Below are 21,908 nucleotides of genomic sequence, written 5' to 3' on the forward strand. Positions count from 1 at the left end.
GAGCATATGAAATAGGAGCAGAAATAGGCCATTCGGCCCCTCAAGCCTGCTCTGCTATTCAGTAAGATCATGGCTGATCTGCTTGTGTTTCGATTTCCACATTCCCATCTACCTCCGATAACTTTTGATTCCCCTGCCTAACAAGAATCTATCTATCTCTGCCTTAAAAATATTCAATGACACCACCTCCATCACTTCCGGAGGCGGAGTGTTCCAAAGTCGCACAACCCCCTGAGAGACAAAATTTCTCCTCATCTCTGTCCTAAAAGGGCGTCCCCTAATTTTAAAACTGCCCTCTAGTTCTGCACTCACCCACTAGAGGAAACATCCTTTTCACATCCACCTTATCAATACCATTCAGGATTTTTACATATTTCAATCAAGTCACCCCTCACTCTTCTAAACCCCAGCGGAAACGAGCCCAGTCTGTCTAACCTTTCCTCATAAGATAACCTGCTCATTCCATGTATTAATCTAGTAAACCTCCTCTGAACCGCCTCCAATGTATTTACATCCTTCCTTAAATAAGGAGACCAAAACTGCACACACTATTTGAGATGTGGTCTCACCAATGCCCTGTATAGCTGAAGCATAACATCCTTACTTTTATATTCAATTCCTGTCATAATAGAAGATAGCATTCCATTAGCCTTCTTAACCATTTGAGTGATCCGTTAGTAATTTCTAAACTTTAACAATAACTTTCATTTATATAGTTCATTTTTAATGTAGTAATAATAACCCAAGGCACTTCACAAGAGCACAACATTTGACACTGAGCCACATATTAGGACAGTTAACCAAATGTTTGGCCATAGGGAGTGCATTAAAGGAGGAGAGGCGCAGAGGTCTGGGGAGGGAATTTGGAGCCTAGATACAAAGCGTCTGAAGGCATAGCCACCAGTGGTAACATTGGGGATGTGCAAGAGGCCAAAAGTGGGGGAGTGCAGTGAGCTTGAAGAGTTGAGGCTGGAGCAGGTTGTAGGAAATGTGGGAGTAGGTCTAAAGGGGAATTGGAAAACAAGGATGAGAATGTTAACAAGGAAACAATAAACACAGATTTATTCTTAGATCTGTACTGCAAAAAGAGTTAAGCAAAGAAAAGACTGAATAATCTAATGGGACAAGCCCTTAAATTGTCAGTTTTATTGATAGTCTGACTCATTGAAATATTTCCATTGATGTACTAAGTCTACATCCTTTTCTAAATATAAACATTCCTGCTAGCCTGCAGTGGCTGCTACTAGGTAGGCTGGAGTTATGTTTTTTCTCCCATATGACTCTATTTGCCCAGTACACTGACAGAAGTGACTTATTCTCTATAGCAATTGGAGACAGGTTTAGAGGATAGCCTTAATTATTTACATTTTAAACTATACGGGAGAATGTGTTGCAAATTTAGGTTAGAAAGGTCCATTCACTTTGGGGACCTGGGCTTCAATGTCCGAGTAAAGCTGACCAAAGAGGTGCCTCCAATATCTGCACACACGGCAGCCTAAAAAATGAGCTAATGTTGACCAGCAGCTTCAAAAATGGGGACACAGCCCCATCAATGTGCACAACTCTTGATGTCCCTGAATATAGTTCTCCGATATGAAGCAACACTGAAAATGCAGTAGGACACTGCCTGTTGTAACTAAAGTAGCACGCACATCTTACATTCCATCACTTGTACTGTGGAGGATGATGGCAAATTTGTAAGAGACACTTTCTTTTCTTGAGGAAGAATTGCTGGCTAATGTAAGGCTGAGTTATATGGGCAGACTAGTGAAACTTAGGCTTTTTAACTTGGAAAAGCAATCTTATTGAGGTAGTAAACAGGACATATTGGTTTAAATTTGTTGTGGGAGTAGGACAAAGCGACACAGGTTCCACCGAGTGAACTCTAACTTTAGGACAGATACCCTGAGGCTCCTCTTCATACTGACAACAGTCACCACTCGGGACGGACTTCCAGACAGAGCGGTGGAGGCACTGTTTAAGAAACAATTAGTTGGACCAATGGGAGTGGAAGTGTAGAGCTGTTCTGTTCTCTTCCAGAAAGCCAGTTGGTGAAGGGTAGAACTGGCAAAGTTACAGATTACAACCTTACACCTCCAAACCCAACAACCATAGTTTTAGCCATTCAATAAATAGGGGGCTCAAGTGAATACCCACCACCTGCATATAGTTAAATACAATTAATATGCAATGAACCCCTGGATGGGTGAATTAAGTTGGGTGAAATTGCCTTCCTTATCCCTTCAGTTCATCTAGCTGACTTTTCCACAGTATTCCCATGGTACATTTCTTCCTACATTTCAACAGTGACTACACTTCGAAAGGTACTTCATAAGCTGTAAAGGGCTTTGCGACATCTTGAGGTTGTAGAAGGTGCTCTCGAAATACAAGTCTTTCATTTTGAATAACCCTGAAGCCTGTTGATGAGAGCCAGACTAGTTCCTTCTTAAAACCCATTAGTGTTTCTAGTTCTAACACACTGATGGTGGACATAAGAATTTAACACGGAAAACGTTATCAGGAAGTGCACACAGTTGTGAGATTTTTTCCACGTATTAGTAGTCAACCTCTTGTGATGTTGCAACTGGTAAATTGGAGAAGATAGTCTCTCTAACCTGTCCCTGCTGTCTCATATTTCTGTTTCCCCTCTCTCACTGCTGCTTTGGGTTTGCCTGACCTACTCTCTTTCCCTCCCATTAACTCTTTCTGCTCACTCTTTTTCAGCTTGGAGCTGGTGGGTGGGTATCAGACAAAGGAGCTCCAGTGGCTGCAAGCTGCATAGAGTATGCAGGTCGTGAGAAAAGCGTAACCCTTCCTCTGCCTCCCCGCCCACCTCTCCCCACACCCCTCCTACACCCCACCCTCAAACACATCATGTCTCATTCCTACCACATGCTCAATCTGATCAATACCCTTATATCTTCCCTTTTGAGCTAACTGCTCTATCTTTTTTGTTCCTTTACTCTGCTGTCATTCACCTCATCCTTAACCATTCGTACATTCCTCACTTCCACTTGATGCCCACAAGGACGAATGTCAAGAGGCCAGAAACCCCCTCAGCCTCAACCAGTTTCCCTCCACTCTTCTACCCTACCCCATTGCACTACCTAGTTATTAGCCTTGATGTTTTGCTTTCTTCAAAAATAAAACATTTTTAAAGGCATCAAATTAGAATGAGGAAAGAAACCACCTGCCTGCTTTTCTCTCTGATTCTGTTTTTCTTTCTCTATGTCTCTATCTATTTCTGTCTTTCTCTCACTCTCTGTTTTATAGGTGCTAGAAGTTAGAATCTTTCCCACATGTGTAAAATATTAGCACTGACCTTTCCTAAGTGCCAACAAACTCCCCCACAAACAGCAGAGAGTTCACTCAACTTTTGTCACTTTGCTAAAGGGTCTTGCACTCATCATACAATTTTTTCCTGCTGACCACACTCAAGATTTGCAACTGCACTCTAAACAGCAAACAAAAGGAATTTGGTTGATTGAAGAAGGAACTGGATTTCAAAAAAACCCCACAGGAAAGCAGTTAACATATTTTACAGAACTTTGCACACAGTCTATCCCTCTGTTGGTTTGATGTTGGCTATTGTAGAGGAAATATAATAAATGATACAAATAACCAGGTGGCTTTAAAATACAACCGATGCTTTTTATTAATTGAAGCAGTATTGCATGAAGAGAAAGGCATATCTTTCTGCCGTTCACTGTTCATCCACCTCCCTCTGTCTTGCTTTTCTCTTCCTCATCCTTTGCATCCATTCTCTGTGTTTTTAAACCTCTGGTCAAACACTTTATATGGAATAGAGGAGTAACATCCACGGGGTTTGCTGAGGACCAGAGTTGAACCCATGACCCAGTTTGGACATTCTTGTATATGGTTTGGCCCCGTAAGTCTGCCCCCTGTGTACACGTTCCTACCATTTTGATGAAGAAAGTGAAGGAGTTTCCACATAAGACATTTCCTTTATGGCTCCAGTTCCTTCGTTTCCTGAAGTGAGGGGAGAGGAAAGAAAAAAGTAAGTGCTTTCATAAATCTCCAGAGGGCCCCAGAGGTAGCACTCCAGCATCAGTTATGTCAAGGTCAGCCTTTACTGGAGTTGGAGACTAGAGGAAATCAAACCGACAGAGAGAGACAGAACATGTGCAGAGTTCTGTAAAATATGTTAACTGCTTTCCTGTGTGAATTTTTTTTTTCAAATAAGGCTCTTTCTTCCATTAAATAAATTTTGTCTTGCTTGCTGCTCATGGCTCAAGTACAAAATGTTGAGGGTAGCCAAGAGAGATGAATTTGCATTAATTGTGAGGACAGAATCCTAATTGCAATGTGACATAAGTTGAGTGAACTCTCTCCTGCTTGTGGGGGAAGCTTGTTGTAATAGCTGCTACAAAAGAAATTCGTGATGGTCCTTTTTTAGTATATTTTTTCACCTTTTTCTTGACAGTGCTGACTCATGCCCAACATTTGGTTCCATGTGTGTGGTTTGTCCTCACTCAAGGAAGCGTTTTGATTTGGTGTATGAGTGAGGCTCGTTAGTGGGGTGGTTGTTTCCTAGGGGGACTTTACTCCTGAGGTGAAAGGATGGTGGACCAGGGGTTCAGGCACTGTTTAGGGGCCAGTTCTGCGACATTCCTGATTACCCGGTCATTGAGACACAAGAAATAGGAGCAGGAGTGGCCCATCGAGCCTGCTTCGCCATTCAGTATGATCATGTCTGATCTTGGGCTTCAACTCCACTTTCCTACCCGTTCCCCATATCCCTTGATTCCATGAGCGACCAAAACTCTGTCTGTCCCAGCCTTAAATGTATTCAATGATGGGAGCATTCCCAACCCCCTGGGGCAGAGAATTCCAAAGATTCACAACCCTTTGAGTGAAGTAATTTCTCCTCCTCTCAGTCTTGAATGATCAGAAATTTGGGAGTCCAATGAATCGGGCAAGTCTGATTCTCCAGTTTGCATTCCTGCCAAGCAAGACTCCATTCTTGGAACAGAGTCTCCCTAAAAAATGCTATCTTGTTGAGCCTTGGCGGCTGTCTGAAAGCAGGGGGGCAAAGCAGTGACCATCCCTTGCCTGACATGGCTCAGTTGATAGCACACTCACTTTTCAGTCATAAGGTTGTGTGGTCAAGTCCCAATACAGAGGCTTGAGCATACATTGAGGTTGACGCTGCAGTGTAGTACCGAGGGAGTGCTGCACTGTTTGAGGACCTGCTTTGGGACATGACATTAAACCGAGGGCTGGTCTGGCCCCTCAAGTAAACATAAAAGATCCCAAGGCACTATTTTGAAGAAGAACAGGGGAGTTGTCCCTGTTGTGCTGACCAATATTTATCACTCAAACAACATCATTAAAACAAATTAGCTAACCATTGCCATTTGAGGGAGCTTGTGGTATTCCAATTGGCTGCTGTGTTTCCTACATGACAATGGTGGCTGCACTTTAACAAGTGTTTCATTGGCTGCAAAGCGCTGTGGTTCACCCTGAAATTGCGAAAGGCGCTCCATAAATACAAGTCAATCTTTCTTTCTTTTCCATTTTGTCCATCATCTTCATGACTAGGAGGACCCACAAATGATCAAAAGCAAAAAACTGCAGCTAGCTCCTTGCCTCGCCCCTCACCTCCCTAGCCCAAAGGCACTGAGCAAATTCTGTCATCTCCATTGCCACGCAGGGTGAGATCAGCTCCCTGAATGTAAGCTGAGGCTCAAACTTGGCATTTTGCTGAGCTGCATGCTACACAGTCCCCCAGATTTACCTGACTGACACTAGAGATAACTTGCGTTATGTCGAGAGAGTGGAGAAGCTGGAATCATTCTTCTTGGACCAGAGAAGGTTAAGGGGTGATTTGATAAAAGGTGTTCAATGTTAATTGTTTTTATTAAGATTAAGTGTCTACAGTTGGGGGGCACTCATTGGATATTGACTTGGTGCACATATAAAGAGACATGCCCCTTTAAGGAGCTGTCACCCTTGTTAATTTGTTAATTGGTTTATTTTAGTGGTTTATTGGTTTCAAAAAGAGTATTAGGAGACACTTTCAGGGTTACGCACACACCCTGGAGGCCCTGGAGAGGGAGCTTGCTGCGTCCACTGGTATGCTTGAGGCCTCCTGCAACCGGAGTGCACCATCAGCCACGAGAACACCATTTTAATTTGATTTAGTAAGTTTCCCTTTAAAGTTACAGTATCCCACACCAGGGGTGGTCACCCACTTTTCAGTTCATTATTTATTTACGGTTCTTTAAAAAGAGCGTATAATTTCAGGGTGAACCACAGCGTATAAAGAGACACTTCCCCCTTTAAAGGGTTGTCACCTTTGTTAATTTGTTGATTAGTTTTATTAGTTTCAAAAAGAGTATAAAGAGACACTTCCGTGGTCACATACCTACCTTGTTGCCCTTGGAGAGGGAGCACGCAGTGTCCACTGGTATGATTGAGGTCTTCTGCCAACTGTGAGTGCCGCAGGGGATGGAGCGTATAACTTGCCCCCAAAATGTTATTTTAATATAATATGTTTGTCCTGGTTTTGTTTTAGTTACAGTGCCCCTTTAAGGAACTGGTCATTTGTTAATTTGCTCATTTGGATTTAGTTTACTCAAACAAGTATAAAGAGAGACTGATGTCCGCTTGGTGCGGGAGGTGAGCTGGGTATGGTGGTGTGGGGCAGGGTTATTGGAAGATCTCCTTGTTGGACTGAGGTAACTATTAACAGGTCCAGGCAGTGGGTGGTTGAGGGGCTCATTTGACCCAACTGCCTGCTTCTCTTCCACGGCCATGTCCATGTCCGGCTGTCCTTGGAGAGCGAGCATGCCACACAGTACCACAGAATGGTACTAGAGATAACTTCCGTTATGTGGAGAGACTGGAGAGGCTGGAATCATTTTCCTTAGACCAGAGAAGGTTAAGTGATGATTTGATAAAAGGTGTTCAATGTCAATTGTATATGCTAAGGTTAAGTGTCTATAGTTGGGGTCACCCATTGGATAATGACTTGTGCACATATAAAGAGGCACGCCCTTTTAAGGAGCTGCCACCTTTGTTAATTTGTTAATTAGTTTATATCATGGGTTTATTGGTTTGAAAAAGAGTATAAAGAGATACTTCCATGGTTACGTACATACCCGGTTGTCCCTGGAGAGGGAGCATGCAGTGCCCATTGGTACGATTGAGGCCTCCCAGGACCGGCGGGCACCACAGGGGCTGGAGTGCATCATCAGAAACCGAAATGATACTTTAATTTGACAAGTTTCAGTTAAAGTTTATGCTTTAGTTACAGTTTTTTGTTTTAGTTACATTACCCCTTTAAGGGGTTGATCATTAGCTAATTTGTTTATTTGATTATTTCAAAAGAGCATAAAGAGTCAAGGCCTTGCGGCGCAATGGTCGCATCCCTGGTTCTGAGCCAGAAGCTCTGGGTTCAAGTCCTGCTCCAGGATTTGATGGCCATGGAAGGTGCATTCATAACGTGGCCAAACAGGCTATAAATCTGTAAGTCAGCCTGTAAATCTTTCCAATGCACCTGATGGCAGGTTGTAAGAGTGGGAGGGTTTCCTGGCCAGCCATACTGCAGAAGGTAATGACAAACCACTGCAGTACTTACTCAAGCATAATCATGGACCAATCCAATGGAAGTCTCCGATGCCCTCTTAGGGCATGGTACCTGAAGGAGGTGGAGCGTAAAGAGACACTAATTAACACTGGTGGTGGATTGTAGAGTTATAAGCTATACATTTATTATGTTCCACTTTGTGAATAAATCTAAAACCCTGTAGAGATTGACTTCTGGTCTTCTCCTTCATTAACTAGTTGTCAGAAATTCAACATTTAAAATCATGAGGGGTTTCAATAAATCAAATAAGGAGAAACTGCCTCCAGCAACCAAAGATTGTTAACCAGAGGATACAGATTTAAGGCAATTGGCAAAAGAATGATTTTTGATGCAGAGAGTTGCTATGATCAGGAATGCATCGCCTGAAAGGGTAGTGGAAGCGGCTTTATCAGGAGCTTTGAAAAGGGAATTCGATAAATACTTGAAAAGGAAAAATGTGTAGGGCTCTTGGGAAAGAACAGGGGACTGGGACAATTTGGATAGCTCTTGGATGGCACCCCATCCACAAACATTCACTCCCTACACCACCGGTGAACAGTGGCACAGGCATGATAGACCGAATGGCCTCCCTCTCCTTGCAGATTTGTGGAACTTGCAAGAATGGTTCATAAAATACTTAAGGGGTTTAAAAAAAACCCTTCATTGCAGTTCAGCTACATGACATGGTTGGACTCTGAAACCAATCACTTCTGCAAAATATGCACTGATGCTCAGAACAGCCACACAGCCTGAAGATCCAGAGAATGTGCAGCACCCTCGTTGCGTTCCAGAACCTTTGAATTTGTTCAGTATGGGTCTCCCAGCATTTGATAAATCGGGGCAGCAGGAAGTGTATACTCCTAGGTATGACAAATCCTTCAGTTACTGATTGTAATTGCTGCAATTTAGAAATTTAGATAAAATAAATATTAAAGCCCCCCCCCCCCCCCACCAAAGAAAATGAGTACTTTAAATTCTTGACCTTTCTTTTTCTTCTGATTCAGTTTATTTCTGGGATTTTGTTTTCCAATTCCTGCTTCTCTTTCTCTCCTGAGTCTGTATTTTCTCATTGTCCCGCAGACTGTCCTTGTCAGAATGAATTATCCTGTACTTCCTTCAGATTTTAACTTCTGTTGATCTCCAGTTTTGACCTGATGAGAAATTTGTTCTTTGACTCACATCAATGTGACCTAATCTCACTGCAGTTCTCTTTGATCTTTTTAGTTACCAAATTGTATCACTTGGTTTCTGCCTGAAGCCCTGTCTCATAAGGTGCTCTCATACCCACACACTTAGAACTACTCTCTCATTCTCCCTCTCACACCCGCTCTCTCATTCTCCCTCTCACACCCGCTCTCTCATTCTTCCTCTCACACCCACTCTCTCATTCTCCCTCTCACACCCGCTCTCTCATTCTCCCTCTCACACCCGCTCACTCATTCTCCCTCTCGCACCTGCTCCCTCCCACCGGTGTTCTCATTCCCTCACTGTCACTGGAGTGTGAAGGAATACTCTCCACTTGCCTGGATGAGTGCAACAAACGTTCACTCCCTACACCACCGGTGAACAGTAGCAGCAGTGTGTACCATCTACAAGATGCACTGCAGGAATTCACTAAGGCTCCTTAGACAGCACCTTCCAAACCCATAACAACTACCATTTAGAAGAAGGGCAGCAGATAGGTGGGAACTCCACCACCTGGAAGTTCCCCTCCAAGTCACTCACCATCCTGACTTGGAAATATATTGCCGTTCCTTCACTGTCGCTGGGTCAAAATCTTGGAACTCCCTTCCCAACAGCTCTGTGGGTGTACCTACACCATGGACTGCAGCGTTCAAGAAGGCAGCTCACCACCACCTTCTCAAGGGCGATTAGGGATGGGCAATAAATGGTGGCCCAGCCAGTGATGCCCACATCCCATGAATGAACATTAAAAAAATTGCCTGGAACTCTGTGTTTCCTCTGTGGATGCACTGGTTGTAGGTTATACAGTAGGTGTTTATTACAATATGGAGATTCATCAGTCCAAGCGTTCTTGTAGTAAGTATCTCATAACTGTTGCCATCTTATTAATCGCCAACACAGTTAGACTTTCCCTCCGCCTCACAGTCCGAGTGGTTCTGATCTTCCCCAACCCTCTTTTCTCGGGTGCCAGTTTAAGAACATTTATTTTCCTCTCTCCCTTGGTCGAGAGGGCAGGGCAGACAGAATTCCTGCTTCCAGTCTTTGATTCAGCTGCCCTCGCTGTGGGGAATCTCCTGACCCCAGTTGGCTCCTCGCTCTGCCCTAATCCCATTTTGCTGGGAATTCCCACCATGGCTGCAACATTTCAGATCAGCATTATATTGGAATTTTAAAAATATATGATTCATTCACAGGGTGTCACAGGGCGTGGGCATCGCTGGCTAGGCCAGCATTTATTGCCCACCCCTAATCGCCCTTGAGAAGGCGGTGGTGAGCTGCCTTCTTGAACCGCTGCAGTCCAAGTAGTGTAGGTGCACCCACAGTGCTGTTAGGAAGGGAGTTCGAGGATTTTGATCCAGTCACAGTGAAGGAACGGTGATATATTTCCAAGTCAGGATGGTGAGTGGTTTGGAGGGGAATTTCCAGGTTGTGGAGTTCCCACCTATCTGCTGCCCTTGTCCATATTGGAATGGCACAATTTGGTGTGTAAAACACTGTGGATCATTTCCTACACCAGCCATTCTGTTAGCTGCTCTGAGAAGGACTGCCAGCTCTGGTTTAATTAGCATCAAACTGGCCAGAAACCAACAGTGAGTGCAATGTGTAAAACTCTCCCATTTAATGGTATTTCCCTTGTCTGCTCGTGGGGGAATGGGTTAGCACATTGCCCCTTTTATCCCTGAGGCCTGGCTTTAAATCCAGCTCAGAATGGTAGGGTGAAAGTTCTCCTTCCTCTGGAGGATGTAAGGGATCCAATGTGCAGTGAAACAGGAATAAGCTTGACCCTCTCCCTTGTGGGTGTGAGTGGGCAGCACAAACTGGCCCACAATTTGACATGAAATTGGCAGCTCCCATGAGAGTCTGAACAGGGGGATGACAGAGGGACAGTAGCAAGGTGGTAATGTTATTGTCCTAGTAATCCAGTGGTCTGGATTAATACTCTGAAGGAATGAGTTTAAATCCCACCACAGCAGCCGGGGAAATTTAAACTCAATTAATTATAAATCTGGAATAAAATGCTAGCCTCATTAATAATGATTGTGAAACTGCAGGATTGTTAAAATCCATCTGATTCACTAATGTTCTTCATAGAATCGTAGAATCCTCATCCGCTTGATGATTCAAGAAGATGGCTTAGCGCCGCCTTCTTGAGGATGGTTAGGATGTGTAATAAATGCTGGCCTTACTAGCGATGCCAACATCCTAACAACAATAAGTTCTGTTTATCTTACACCTTTAACATAATGAAACATCTCAAACCACTTCTCGAGAGCATTATAAAACAAAGTATGACACCGAGCCACGTAAGGAGATAATTTGGCCAAGGTGTTGATCAAAGAGGTAGGTTTTAAGAAGTGTTTTGAAGGAGGAAAATGAGGCGGAAAGGTGTAGGGAGGGAATTCCAGAGCTTGGAGCTTGATGGCACGACCACCAATGGTGAAGAAATTATGATTGTGAATGCACAAGAGATCTGAATGAGAGGAGCACAGACAGAGCGAATGAAGAACAAAGTGTTGAGAGAAATGAGAAACTTGGTTAGCTAATTTTTGATTTGTCTGGTAATAGGGTGATGGAATCGCGGGGCAGATTACCAGCAGAGGCCCCTGAAACCGAAAGTCATGGGAGATTTTTAAAAATGGACTGGGTAAATTCTTTGTGGCCAAGGCTACGGGGATAAGGCAGGGGAGTGGGACTAGGTGGAATGCTCTTTCAGAGGGCCGGTGCAGACTTGATGGCCTGAATGGCCTCCTTCTGCAATGTAAAGATACAGCGGCTTATCAGTTCTGGAATCACCGTCAGGAATCCAATGGGAGGCTGTCTGGATGAATCCATTTTCTTTCCTGCCCAACGATGTTACTGTCGATATCCCATGGGAAGTCACACCAGGAGTCAACATCAAGCATAGCCTTTAGGTGAGGTGAGGAGAGAGAGCAATCAACAACTCAATAGCAAAAAGCCAGTAAAACTTAGGTAATGACTGGTACTGGTCTGAACTGGTCTTGTATATCTTAGAAGGAGTTCCTGTCCAGACCAGCACCAGTCATTTCCTAAGTTTTACTAGTTTTTCTTTCTGGGAATTGGGTCAGAGTACACAAAGGTCACTTAGTTCCCATTTTAAGCTCATAAATCTTTTTATTAATATCATCAACTCCTATGGTGGCATTTGTAATGGAAACTGCTTATGTAAACATGTCACACTCTGCTGCCCATTGGTGGGAATGCAGCACCTCCACTGGTGAAAAGGTGCAAGTGACTAGTTTATATTGTCAGGAACATGGGAATTTATGATGGTACAAGTTACTAGGCAGTCCACACGGATGTGAGAGTTTCAGTGGGTATTGTTTTGAGGGTACAGTTGTGGAACAGAGAAAGCACTGATCTATATTCCTGCCCTGGGACAGCGTGATGCTGACCTCCTTTGGAGAAAAAACAAGGGAAATATTCCGTTCTGCTTGAACATCAGTTACTTCAATGATCAAAAAAATGCTCAGCAAGGCGAAGGATTCCAGACCTTCATTTAACATTGTCCAACTTTTGGATGAGCTGTTAAACCAAGGATCATGCTGCCACCTCAGATGGATGGAGAGATTTCCACCACCCCCCACCTCCACTCCTGGCATTATTTGCAGAAGCACAGAGGATATCTCCTCATTTTTCCAACCAAGATTTTTCTCTCAGCTAACAGCTAAAACAGATAATCTGGTAATTTATTTCATTTCTGTTTGTAGAACCCTGCTGTGTGCTTTTTGGTTGTCACGCTTCCAATCAACAATGACTACACTTCAAAAGTACTTCATTGGCTTAAAGGGGCTTTGGTGTATTCTGCAGTCGTGAAAAATACTATGTCTTTCTGTTTTGTTTTCTATTTATTGTTAATTAACAATGGAATAAAACTTTTGGATAACTCATTTCACTAGTAACCGTTTGAAGGTGAAGCGAGTAATTTTCTAATTCCATGCTGTCGGTCAGGAGTCTTGCCTTCCCATACTTGCGTTTCAGGAAATGGCGGCACCTCCTGGATTGAAAATGGCGGTCAGCGCATCTGCGATTTCCCAGTTATGTACCAGGAGCGCAAACGTGGGGGAAAACTAGCCCTGAAGAACACCCAGTCTGGTGTGCACTTATTTCGCAGCTTCTCGAGAGGGTGATTGGGGCCCACAGAGGTGACAGACCCACATCCCTCCTGTTAGGTTAACAAGGGTTATGACTGGAAATTGTTGCTTTATCAGTATTGGGTCTCGCTGGTTGCTATTTTGTTTCTTTTGTCTGGTTGCGATCTCTCCCCAGGCAGTTGTGAAGGGTAGAAGAGGTATTTAAAATGGCAACGGGACTCGATAGGGTAGCTGGAGAGGAACTAATCGCTCTGGTGCAGAGAGAGATCAAGACTTGGGGGAGGTAATCGTAAAATTAAGGGTAGGTCATCAAGGAGGAAAATCGGGAAGCATTTTTCCCACAAAGTGTCTGGATTTCTCTCTCCTAAAAAGGCTGAGGATGCTGGTGGATAGTTGGAGCTTTCAAGATTGGGATTGATAATTTTATGTGGGGCAAGGTATTAAGGGATGTGAAGCGAAGGCAGGACAATGGAGTTGAGAAGTACAGATTGGCCATGGTTTAATTGAATGAAAGAGTAGGCCTGAGGGCATGAATAACCTCCTCCTATTCCTAGTGAATGAGTTCAATGGGGCTATGCCCTCAGGGGCTTAGGAGAATGTATGGTGATCACATTGACATATAAAACTCCTAGCGGGTTTGACAGGGTAGGTGCCGAGAGGTTGTGTCCACTGGCTGGGGAAGCTAGAAATAGGAGTCATAGACTCAGGATAAGGGGTCGGCAATTTAGGACTGAGATGAGGCGAAACTTCTTCACTCAGAGGGTTGTGAATCTTTGGCGTTCTCTACCCCAGAGAGCTGTGGCTGCTCAGTCAATGAGTACATTCAAGCCAGAAATTGATGTATTTTTGGGCACTAAGGAAATCAAGGGATATGGGGGAAAAAGGGCAGGACGCAGAGTCAAGGTAGAAGATCAGCCATGGTTTTATTGACTGGTGGAGCTGGTTCAAGGGGCTGAATGGCCTCCTTCAGCTCCTATTTCTGACATTGTTAGTTATGTTGTTCTCTAACTGAGGCAGTCGCTTTTTTTTTAATTGACCCATTGTGCCCTTCGGGGCATACACGTTTGCTGGCAGGTTTCCAAATTGGTGCCCCCATTGTAAGTGGAACCATACCCGCGAGCACTGACAGCCTTGACGTAGTGAGGAACCATGGAATAAACTCCGCCATTAATCTTGCCGTCACCCCGGGGCTGCGGCACCACACAACACTTTTTGCAGTTTGCGACGCTGCTTTCGAAACCCAATCAGTCAGGGGAGTGCATGGGCTGCCCAGCTGAGGCCCTCCTATAACAGAGCTTGAATAAACTGGGATAAGTGCACGGATTAAAAAAATAGGCCACATTTACAAACAGCCCCGAACTGTTTTGTTTAAGTGCGTGCCTTAAAATAGTGCAGCTGGAAATATTTGGTTTTAGTGGAATCAGCAGTTCTGATAATGAAACGGCGCAGACAGTTCAGTAAGTTAGGTTATTAACAACAGATGGTACTAATATTAGGCAGACTCTTTGAAGGAAATTGGAATTCTCAATGTAGTTTAAGAGCTGCTTCATCCCCAGACTAAACCTCAGCGGTGCATTATACATTAAAAAAAAAAGAACTTGTTTGAGAATGGCATGAGTTAGATGAGAAAGCCTGGTTGGACCTAAGCTATAAGTCATAATCGTGTCAGTTTTGAGCTTTTATTCTGCTGGTTATAGGGTCTGTGGAGGGTGCGCTACTTGGCTAGATGAAAGCAAAATTTAAACTTTTGCACCCCTGCAGTTAAGAGTGTGCTGGTTTGGCAGCAAGACATAACTGTATGGCCTCTACAGCTTCCTCAGAAAGTATTAAAGGACTAGATTTCATTTGAGCCTCAGCGAACACCTTCCTCACTTTTTAAAGGAAAACTTGCATTTATATGGTGCCTTTTGCAATTTCCCAAAGTGCTGTGAAGCCAATGAACTACTCCTTGAAGTGTCGTCAGGTGGAAACATGACAGCCTATTTGTTGGTCCCTGCAAACAGCACAGTGATAATGACTACATAATCTGCTTTTGTGATGTTGGTTGAGGGATAAATGTTGGTTGGGAGGCCGGGGAGAATTCCCCTGTTTCACTTTGAAATGGTATCTTTGACACCAACCTGAGAGGGCAGACTGGGCCTCGGTTTGGTGTTTCATTCCAAAGCCAGCACCTCCGACAGTGCAGCCCTCCCTCGGTACTACCTTGGATTGCCGTAACGTACTCAAGCCTTTGAAGTGGGACTCAAATCCACGACCTCAGAGGTGAGAGTGCTACCTGCTGAACCATGGATGACCCCTTTTTGGGATGCCTTTCCCTCTGTGCATTGACTTGATTGCGGGGGGGTACACCAGGCCTCTGGTCATTCACCCAAATGCCAAGAGTCAGTTCCATTATGGAGAGCACAGCCAAGCATGGCATGGTGGTGAAGTAGTTATTTTATTGGATTGGTGATCCATGGGCGCGGGCTCAAGAAGCCAGAGAACAAGAGTTCAAATCTCACTGTGGCAATTTGAGAATTTGAATTCAGTGGGGGGGGGATAAAAAACCTGGAAATTAAAAAGTTGGTATCAGTAAAAGCGTCCGTGATGCTGTGAATGATTGTAAAAAAAACCCGACTGATTCATTAATGCCACGTAGGGAAGGAAACTTGCCATCCCAACCTAACCTGGCCTATATGTGACTCCATTCCCACAGCAACATGATTGACTCTTAAGTGGCCGAGCAAGCCACTCGGTTATATCAGTTCTGCCACCACCTTCCCAGGGCAACTAGGCTTGGGCAATTAATGCCAGCCTCAATTGCCTGCCACACCCACATCCCGGCGATGAATTAGGGCAGCCTCAGAGCAAATCAATCTTGAAGAGTGGAGAGGGGTGTTGGGGGGGTGGGGGCTGTGGTGGAAGAGTCCTTAAAAACGCATTAGGCCCCTTTATATTCACATGCAAATAGCCTAATGCCTGCCTCAGATGTGTGGAGGAAGGGCAATTTGTTGTCCTTGTCCAACATGGTGGCCCATGTACTTGTGGAGTTGTGTAGTTGTCTCCTGCATGCCATATTGGGGCCTTTAGTTTGAGTAGCACCTGAAAGACAGGCACTGCACGATCTTTCCAGGCCTATGATTCGCAAAACTTATCTGCTGGCTCAGATAGCATTAATATTTGCCTGCGCTGCCTCTGGAGGTGCTGGCCTATCTTGTTAAGTGGGCCTAATTGCCTCTCTGACGACTGCAGGTCTGCCTCTCTTACCTGACGGTCCCGCGGAAGAGGTTGGGGCCTGCTCCTTGGGGCTTAAGGCTCATGCGTCAGAAAAAAAGTCTCAGTGCTAGAAGCCAAGGGGGCTGATTTGGTATAAGATGGAATTTCTCCTATGACACGATTTGGCAATGGGTTGACCTGCTTTCCGAATCAAATCCATCTGGAAAGGACAGCTTATAAACACAGAAAATCCTTTCCGTTTGAGCATCTTCAACCCATTAGGGAGAACGTCCTGACCCCGAACAGATTTGCTGGATGAAAGTTTATCTCATAGCGAGTCACTTGGAAGAATACCCAGGCTGGAGGGGCGAGAAATGAGGACACCATTTGTGTGTGAATGTGCTTTTAGTAAGTGTTCACTGGAGATGATGTTTGCTCACATGCTTTTCTTGGCTAAAAAGATTAATTCTGAAAGACTTGTGGCATCATGTCGCAATCAAACTCCATTTAATCTCAAGACCTCAAAACTGTGTAATGTCTCGCCCTCCATTCCACCCCCAAACCCACAGAATTTGAAAAACTGAAACCTAAATATTGCTTCATGATCTGCCCTGGTGCTGATGCCTCAGTGGGGTAGCACGCTCCCCTTCTCCTGAGTCAGGACACCATGGGCCCGTCCTTCACTCCAAAGACCCGAGCGCACAATCCCTAAGCTGATACTTCAGCAGCAGTGCCGAGGGAGACCCGCACTGTCGGAGGAGCTGTCTTTTTGACTGGAGTTTAAATGTGGCTGTGTCTGTTCCCTCAGTCGGCTGTAAAAGCCCCCTCACTGTTTGAAGAAGTGCAGGAGTTCTCCCATTCCCCTGGCCAAAGGACATCGTTCAGCCAACATTATTAAAAACAGAAACAAAAATTGCTGGAAAAACTCAGCAGGCCTGACAGCGTCGGTGACAGTGATGCTGTCAGACCTGCTGAGTTTTCCCAGCAATTTTTGTTTTTATTTCTGATTTCCAGCATCCGCAGTATTTTTCTATTATTAAAAACAGATTAGCTGGTTAATCTGTTTGTTCATTGTTGTTTCTGGAGCCTTGCTGTGTACAAATTGACTATCGTGTGATAGGCATATTGGATAAATGTACCTTCTTTCATTTTTTATTTCCTTTTTTTATTCCCTTTGATCTTCATCGTTTAATCTTTTCAACTTTGGTGTCATTGACTGTGGGCCAATGAGGGAAATGGTAGCTGTGAACTTGCCCCTGGGGGTGGGGGTTTTTTGGGGGGGGCGGGGGGGTGCAATACATTACACCTGTTTCCGTTTATTGGCTGAGTTTGTAGCATTTAATAAAATAACTTGTGATAAAATTTTCATTTGTTGTTTTGTGCTCATCACAGGGAGAAATACGTTATTCCTTCCTATTCCCTTCCCTCTGGTAGAGCAAAGTAAGATGTTTAATTACTCAACACTCATGTCTTACAGGAGAAAGAGAAGAAATACATGTTGCCACTTGACAACCTGAAGCTGCGTGACATAGAGAAGGGGTTTATGTCGAGCAAACACATCTTCGCTCTCTTCAACACAGAACAGAGGTATGTTGTCTTCATCCGTTCCTCTATACATCGAAGATTAAACATTTGCACTGGGAGGAGCATAAAAAAGGGGCAAAGCCTAATTTGCTGGGATATCGGGCTCCCCATTACCGGAGGGGCCAGATTGAATGACAAATTGGACTGCCATTGAGCCAGGCCTCATGTTCCACCCCCTGGGAGAAGTGCCCTGGTCCTTGGCTGGTTCCCTGGATGCCGTCTCCTCGGAGTTGCACAGTATATTTCTGCAAGGACTGGGGGACGGGGGTTAGCCACCTTTAGCCAGTGTGATGCCATTTTGCTGAGAGCTTTGGGAAGATCCATGCCTGAGGCTCTCACATCCGGTTGAGAGGAGTTCACACAAGAAGAGATGGGATACGTGGAAAATTACAAAGGAGAGAAAGGCGTTCCATCCAAACCAGTGAGCAAATGGTTTTCACAGGCAAATATCAGGATTAGGGATAAATTATTTCTGAAAGGCTCCGTTGGCTCCTGAAGTATTTGAATGTCACATGATGCTACAAAGTGGGGCTTATTTGCGTTATTTCAACCTAGAAGTATAGAAAGATTTGGGGCGTAGGATGAGACCATTCGGCCTGTGCTCACCTCGTTGCAATCTTCCAATTTGAATTAGTTTGCAATTTGCGACATCCAACATGCCAGTGATGGTGGTGGATCCCAAAAGGAATTGAAGCTTTTCCACAAAAACTTCCGATATTTAGACTTTTGCAGAGGTGATTAAAGCCCCTGCTCAGGTGATTCTGGATCAGGGAGGATGGTTGGAGAGCTAAAAAAAATTTGATGGGCATCTTTTTGGTGTCAAAGGATGGGAGATTACAATTCAAAAAGCCACTTGGAGTCTAGCAGTAGTAGTAGACGACAGGGTGGACATTGACTTCAGCGCAGTGAGATCTCTGAGGCTGAGGGTAAAGAAGCATTGGAGTAGAAACTCGTCGGTGAGATTCTCACACAAATGCTTAAAGTGTTTTGAATACAGTCCTGCCTGTGCTCTTTATACACGGGTGTTACCCTGCTTCTTTTTAAAACTGTTTTGAAGATCACCAACGGGCGGATGTGACCTGAGCACTTGCAGCCCTTGGCCAGGATTTTACAGCCCCTCCCACCCCCTGGCGGGATGGTACGGTCCTGTCGAGCTGAATGGAGATCGAAATGGCTCGTCACATCTGGCGGTGGCAGGGAGACAGGCCGTAAAGTCCTGGCCCTTGTACAGCACCTCACTGGCCGAAATTCCTGGCCCGTGACTGCAGCGAGGTGGGTGAGCTCCAGCTGGCATCAGGACAAAGGCCGCCAACGCAAGAGTAACATTGCAAACCCATTGAAATATACAGCAGACCCATGTCATTCTGGCCTCGACTTGATGGGCTGAAGGGCCTCGCCCTGAGCTGTAATGACTCCGTACCTACGGTCCTCAGATGCAATGGGACCGGAGCCTGGAGGAGAAGATGCTCTGGTGTCAGCTGTCAGTTGGTTTTTGTGACTTGTAGATGCCCTTGCCCTAAATTAGTCCACTAATTTACACACATTTTACACAATTTCAATTTACTGAAGTTGCTGCTATCAGGTTGTCAGTCACATCACCTGTCCATGGGCCGCTCAAAGTTAGGTAGGTATATATTGAGCCTGGTCCCATGCCCATGCCATACACAGGATACCTTGAGGCCAGGAAATGAGCCTTTGCCCTTGATGAGCATGCTGAATAATTGCGATGTATTATGTGCCACACTATATTGTAGGCAAACACAAGTTCCACTTTTTAGGGCCATTTAGTTGCAATTGAAAAGCCGAGATTTTCTGTCTGCTATTGGTTATCACTTGCGTGAAGGACAAGATTGCAACCTCACTCCTGGTTATAGTTCAGCGACGGCTAACTTGGGAGCAAGCTGTAGCTCAAACTCTCAAAAAAAAAACATACCACACTTCACTAGAAGGTGAGATCCTGAGAGGAATGGATCGGAGAAGCGGTCGGAGAGACTAAAGGAACCAAAACTGAACCACAGAAAGGAGCTTAGAAAAGGAAATGCAGTGAGAAGTGAGAGCAAGCGATCCAGTTGGGATAAAATGGTGGGCAGAGTGAGAGCAAAGAAATTGTGAGAATGACTAGTAGAAAAAAATAAAGCTGTTAGAAAACAGATGGAAAAATTACAACAGGGCTCCCAGGTCATGGGACTTGGGGATTTTTCTCCACTTTGTACTGTGTTTAGCTAGCTAGCACAATGCCTGTTAACTTCCTGTCTGCACCATTTGAGTGGATTAGTTTATTTCGGGAGTTGGGGGGGGGCAGTGAATAACTGTGTTTAAGGTAAAAAAAACAGGAGTTTTATGTGTCATATAGTGCAGAGGAATGTAGAGGAAAAATTAAGCCTCTTACTCCCTCCCTTATAACCCTGAGCTGTAATTTAGACTTGTCAGTACATCTGACAAAAAAACGAGTTTCTTTAAATCATGCTTTAAGTGAAGGTCTAAACTTTTCACAGTATACGGAAGGTACTAACAAAGCATCATACTGAACCTCACTGGAAGAATCTACAAAGAGTTAAAAAAGTATGGTGATACAAAGGGTCTTTACAATGAAGGATCCATAATTCAGAGGAAGTAAAGCCCTGAAGGTTCTGTGCAGGAAATGATCAGTCAAAATTTAGAGAGGGCAAGGATTTGTTTTTAAGGACATCAGGGCCCATCAATAAAATAACCACAAGTTAACAAGGCATAACAACCTTCTGCACTTTCTATGGTAGCATTTCCATTAAGCATGGGGGGGGTTAGGAACAGGTTAGACGTGACCAATAATGTTTAGGGTCATGGTGAAAGAAGCAGGAAAGCCTTGGTTCCACTCAGATTTGGAAATGCCAGCTCAGGAAACTCGCAAAGGGGAATATAATTAAAGTATAACAACCAGTACATGGATGACTGTTCTACTGTGGCAGCAACAATGATGTAGACATGCTCTAGTGCCTCTTATCATATCAGCATTCGTACAAAATTGTGCTCAATTCTAAACTAGAATTACATTCACCAATTTCAGACAACAGTTTCCTTTACTAATTACGACCAGTGATAGTCCTTTGTTGCTGATATCTCTTGTTTCTCACGCACCCAGAAGCAGCATTAGGTAGGTGGTCATGGCCCCAGTAGCTTAGGTTGAATTGCTTCAAATAGGTTTTGCTAAAGACAGGGCCAGTTGTTAGGGTTTTAGTGAGCCGCGTACACGAGCTGTTTCCCAGTCCACTTATCATGTAGTCATGTGGCTCGACACTACGCAGGGGAAAGGAAAATGGCTTCCCAATTTAATGTGACCCAGCTGTGGGTTGTTGGACAAATGGTGCCGATGGCCAATAGATACAGGACAAGTCTTCAAATGATTTATAGACAGTCCTTTCTCTAGACTGGGTGCAAAATTGCTGGCACCATGGCTTTGAGGAGAGGGTAATAATGCTGCAGCCAGACTAGAACCCAACACCCTGTGCAGATAGGAATGCTACCTTTTTCCTCCATTTTTGAATTCCCTGATTGGCCCACAAGAAAAAGAGACCCAAGATTAAAGCCTAAAAAGAGGAAATATTTCCTGCACACCAAAAACAGTTTGGTACCAAAAATTGACCAATAACTTGCCAAAAGGATTATTTATTTTTCTTATTGGCTGGGGAATCCAGATGCAAAAATATCAGCTCTTTAGTAATATGTCTGAAGAGTTTAAACTTCAGTCACTGCCCTGACCACCCTTCTGACTGCAGGATGTCAAGTATCTGGCCTATCCTTGGTACAGATGTGTATCACCACAGTCTGATTTTAATGTTTTTTAAATGTCTCTATGGATTGATAGTAGCCTGAACTTCACCCTTTGATAGTTTCCATTGCAGAATGGTCAATTGAAGGAGCAGAACCAGCTGTAAATTGTCTGCTGTAACATCTTTCCTGAGATGTTTCCTGACTGAACCCCTCCCCCCCACCCAAAGGCCCCCAAATTTAGGACCCTTTAATAGAGAAGCTTTTAAGTTCCAAGTCTAGTGTCAACTAACAGCTGTCAGTTGACTCACCTCATTGACTATGCATTTCTACCCAACCCTGCACTGTGAGGATTTGCACTTTGAGCCACATCTCATTAATAAGAAACATTAGGCTTGGATTTGAGGCCTCTTTAGGCCGAGGGAGATAAGGAGGAAAAAGGAGCCTGAGACCCGCTCTCCTCACCTTCTCCACATTGGACCTGCCTTAAAAAGTTT

At 44.4% G+C, this 21,908-nt stretch overlaps 1 protein-coding gene across 4 annotated transcripts in view; it reads left to right on the forward strand.

Annotated features, from left to right (window-relative positions):
• The window catches only part of dnm1b (dynamin 1b), a 250,550-nt gene that overhangs the window by 172,437 nt on the left and 56,205 nt on the right, over positions 1-21,908 (forward strand). For all 4 annotated transcript variants that reach the window (XM_078550078.1, XM_078550074.1, XM_078550075.1 and 1 more), the window contains exon 15: positions 17,561-17,670. In XM_078550078.1, the coding sequence (XP_078406204.1) occupies positions 17,561-17,670 (110 nt within the window). The remainder of the gene's footprint in view (positions 1-17,560; positions 17,671-21,908) is intronic.

Source organism: Cetorhinus maximus, chromosome 10 (assembly GCF_964194155.1).
Source record: "Cetorhinus maximus chromosome 10, sCetMax3.hap1.1, whole genome shotgun sequence".
In the NCBI taxonomy this organism is placed as follows: Eukaryota; Metazoa; Chordata; class Chondrichthyes; order Lamniformes; family Cetorhinidae; genus Cetorhinus; species Cetorhinus maximus.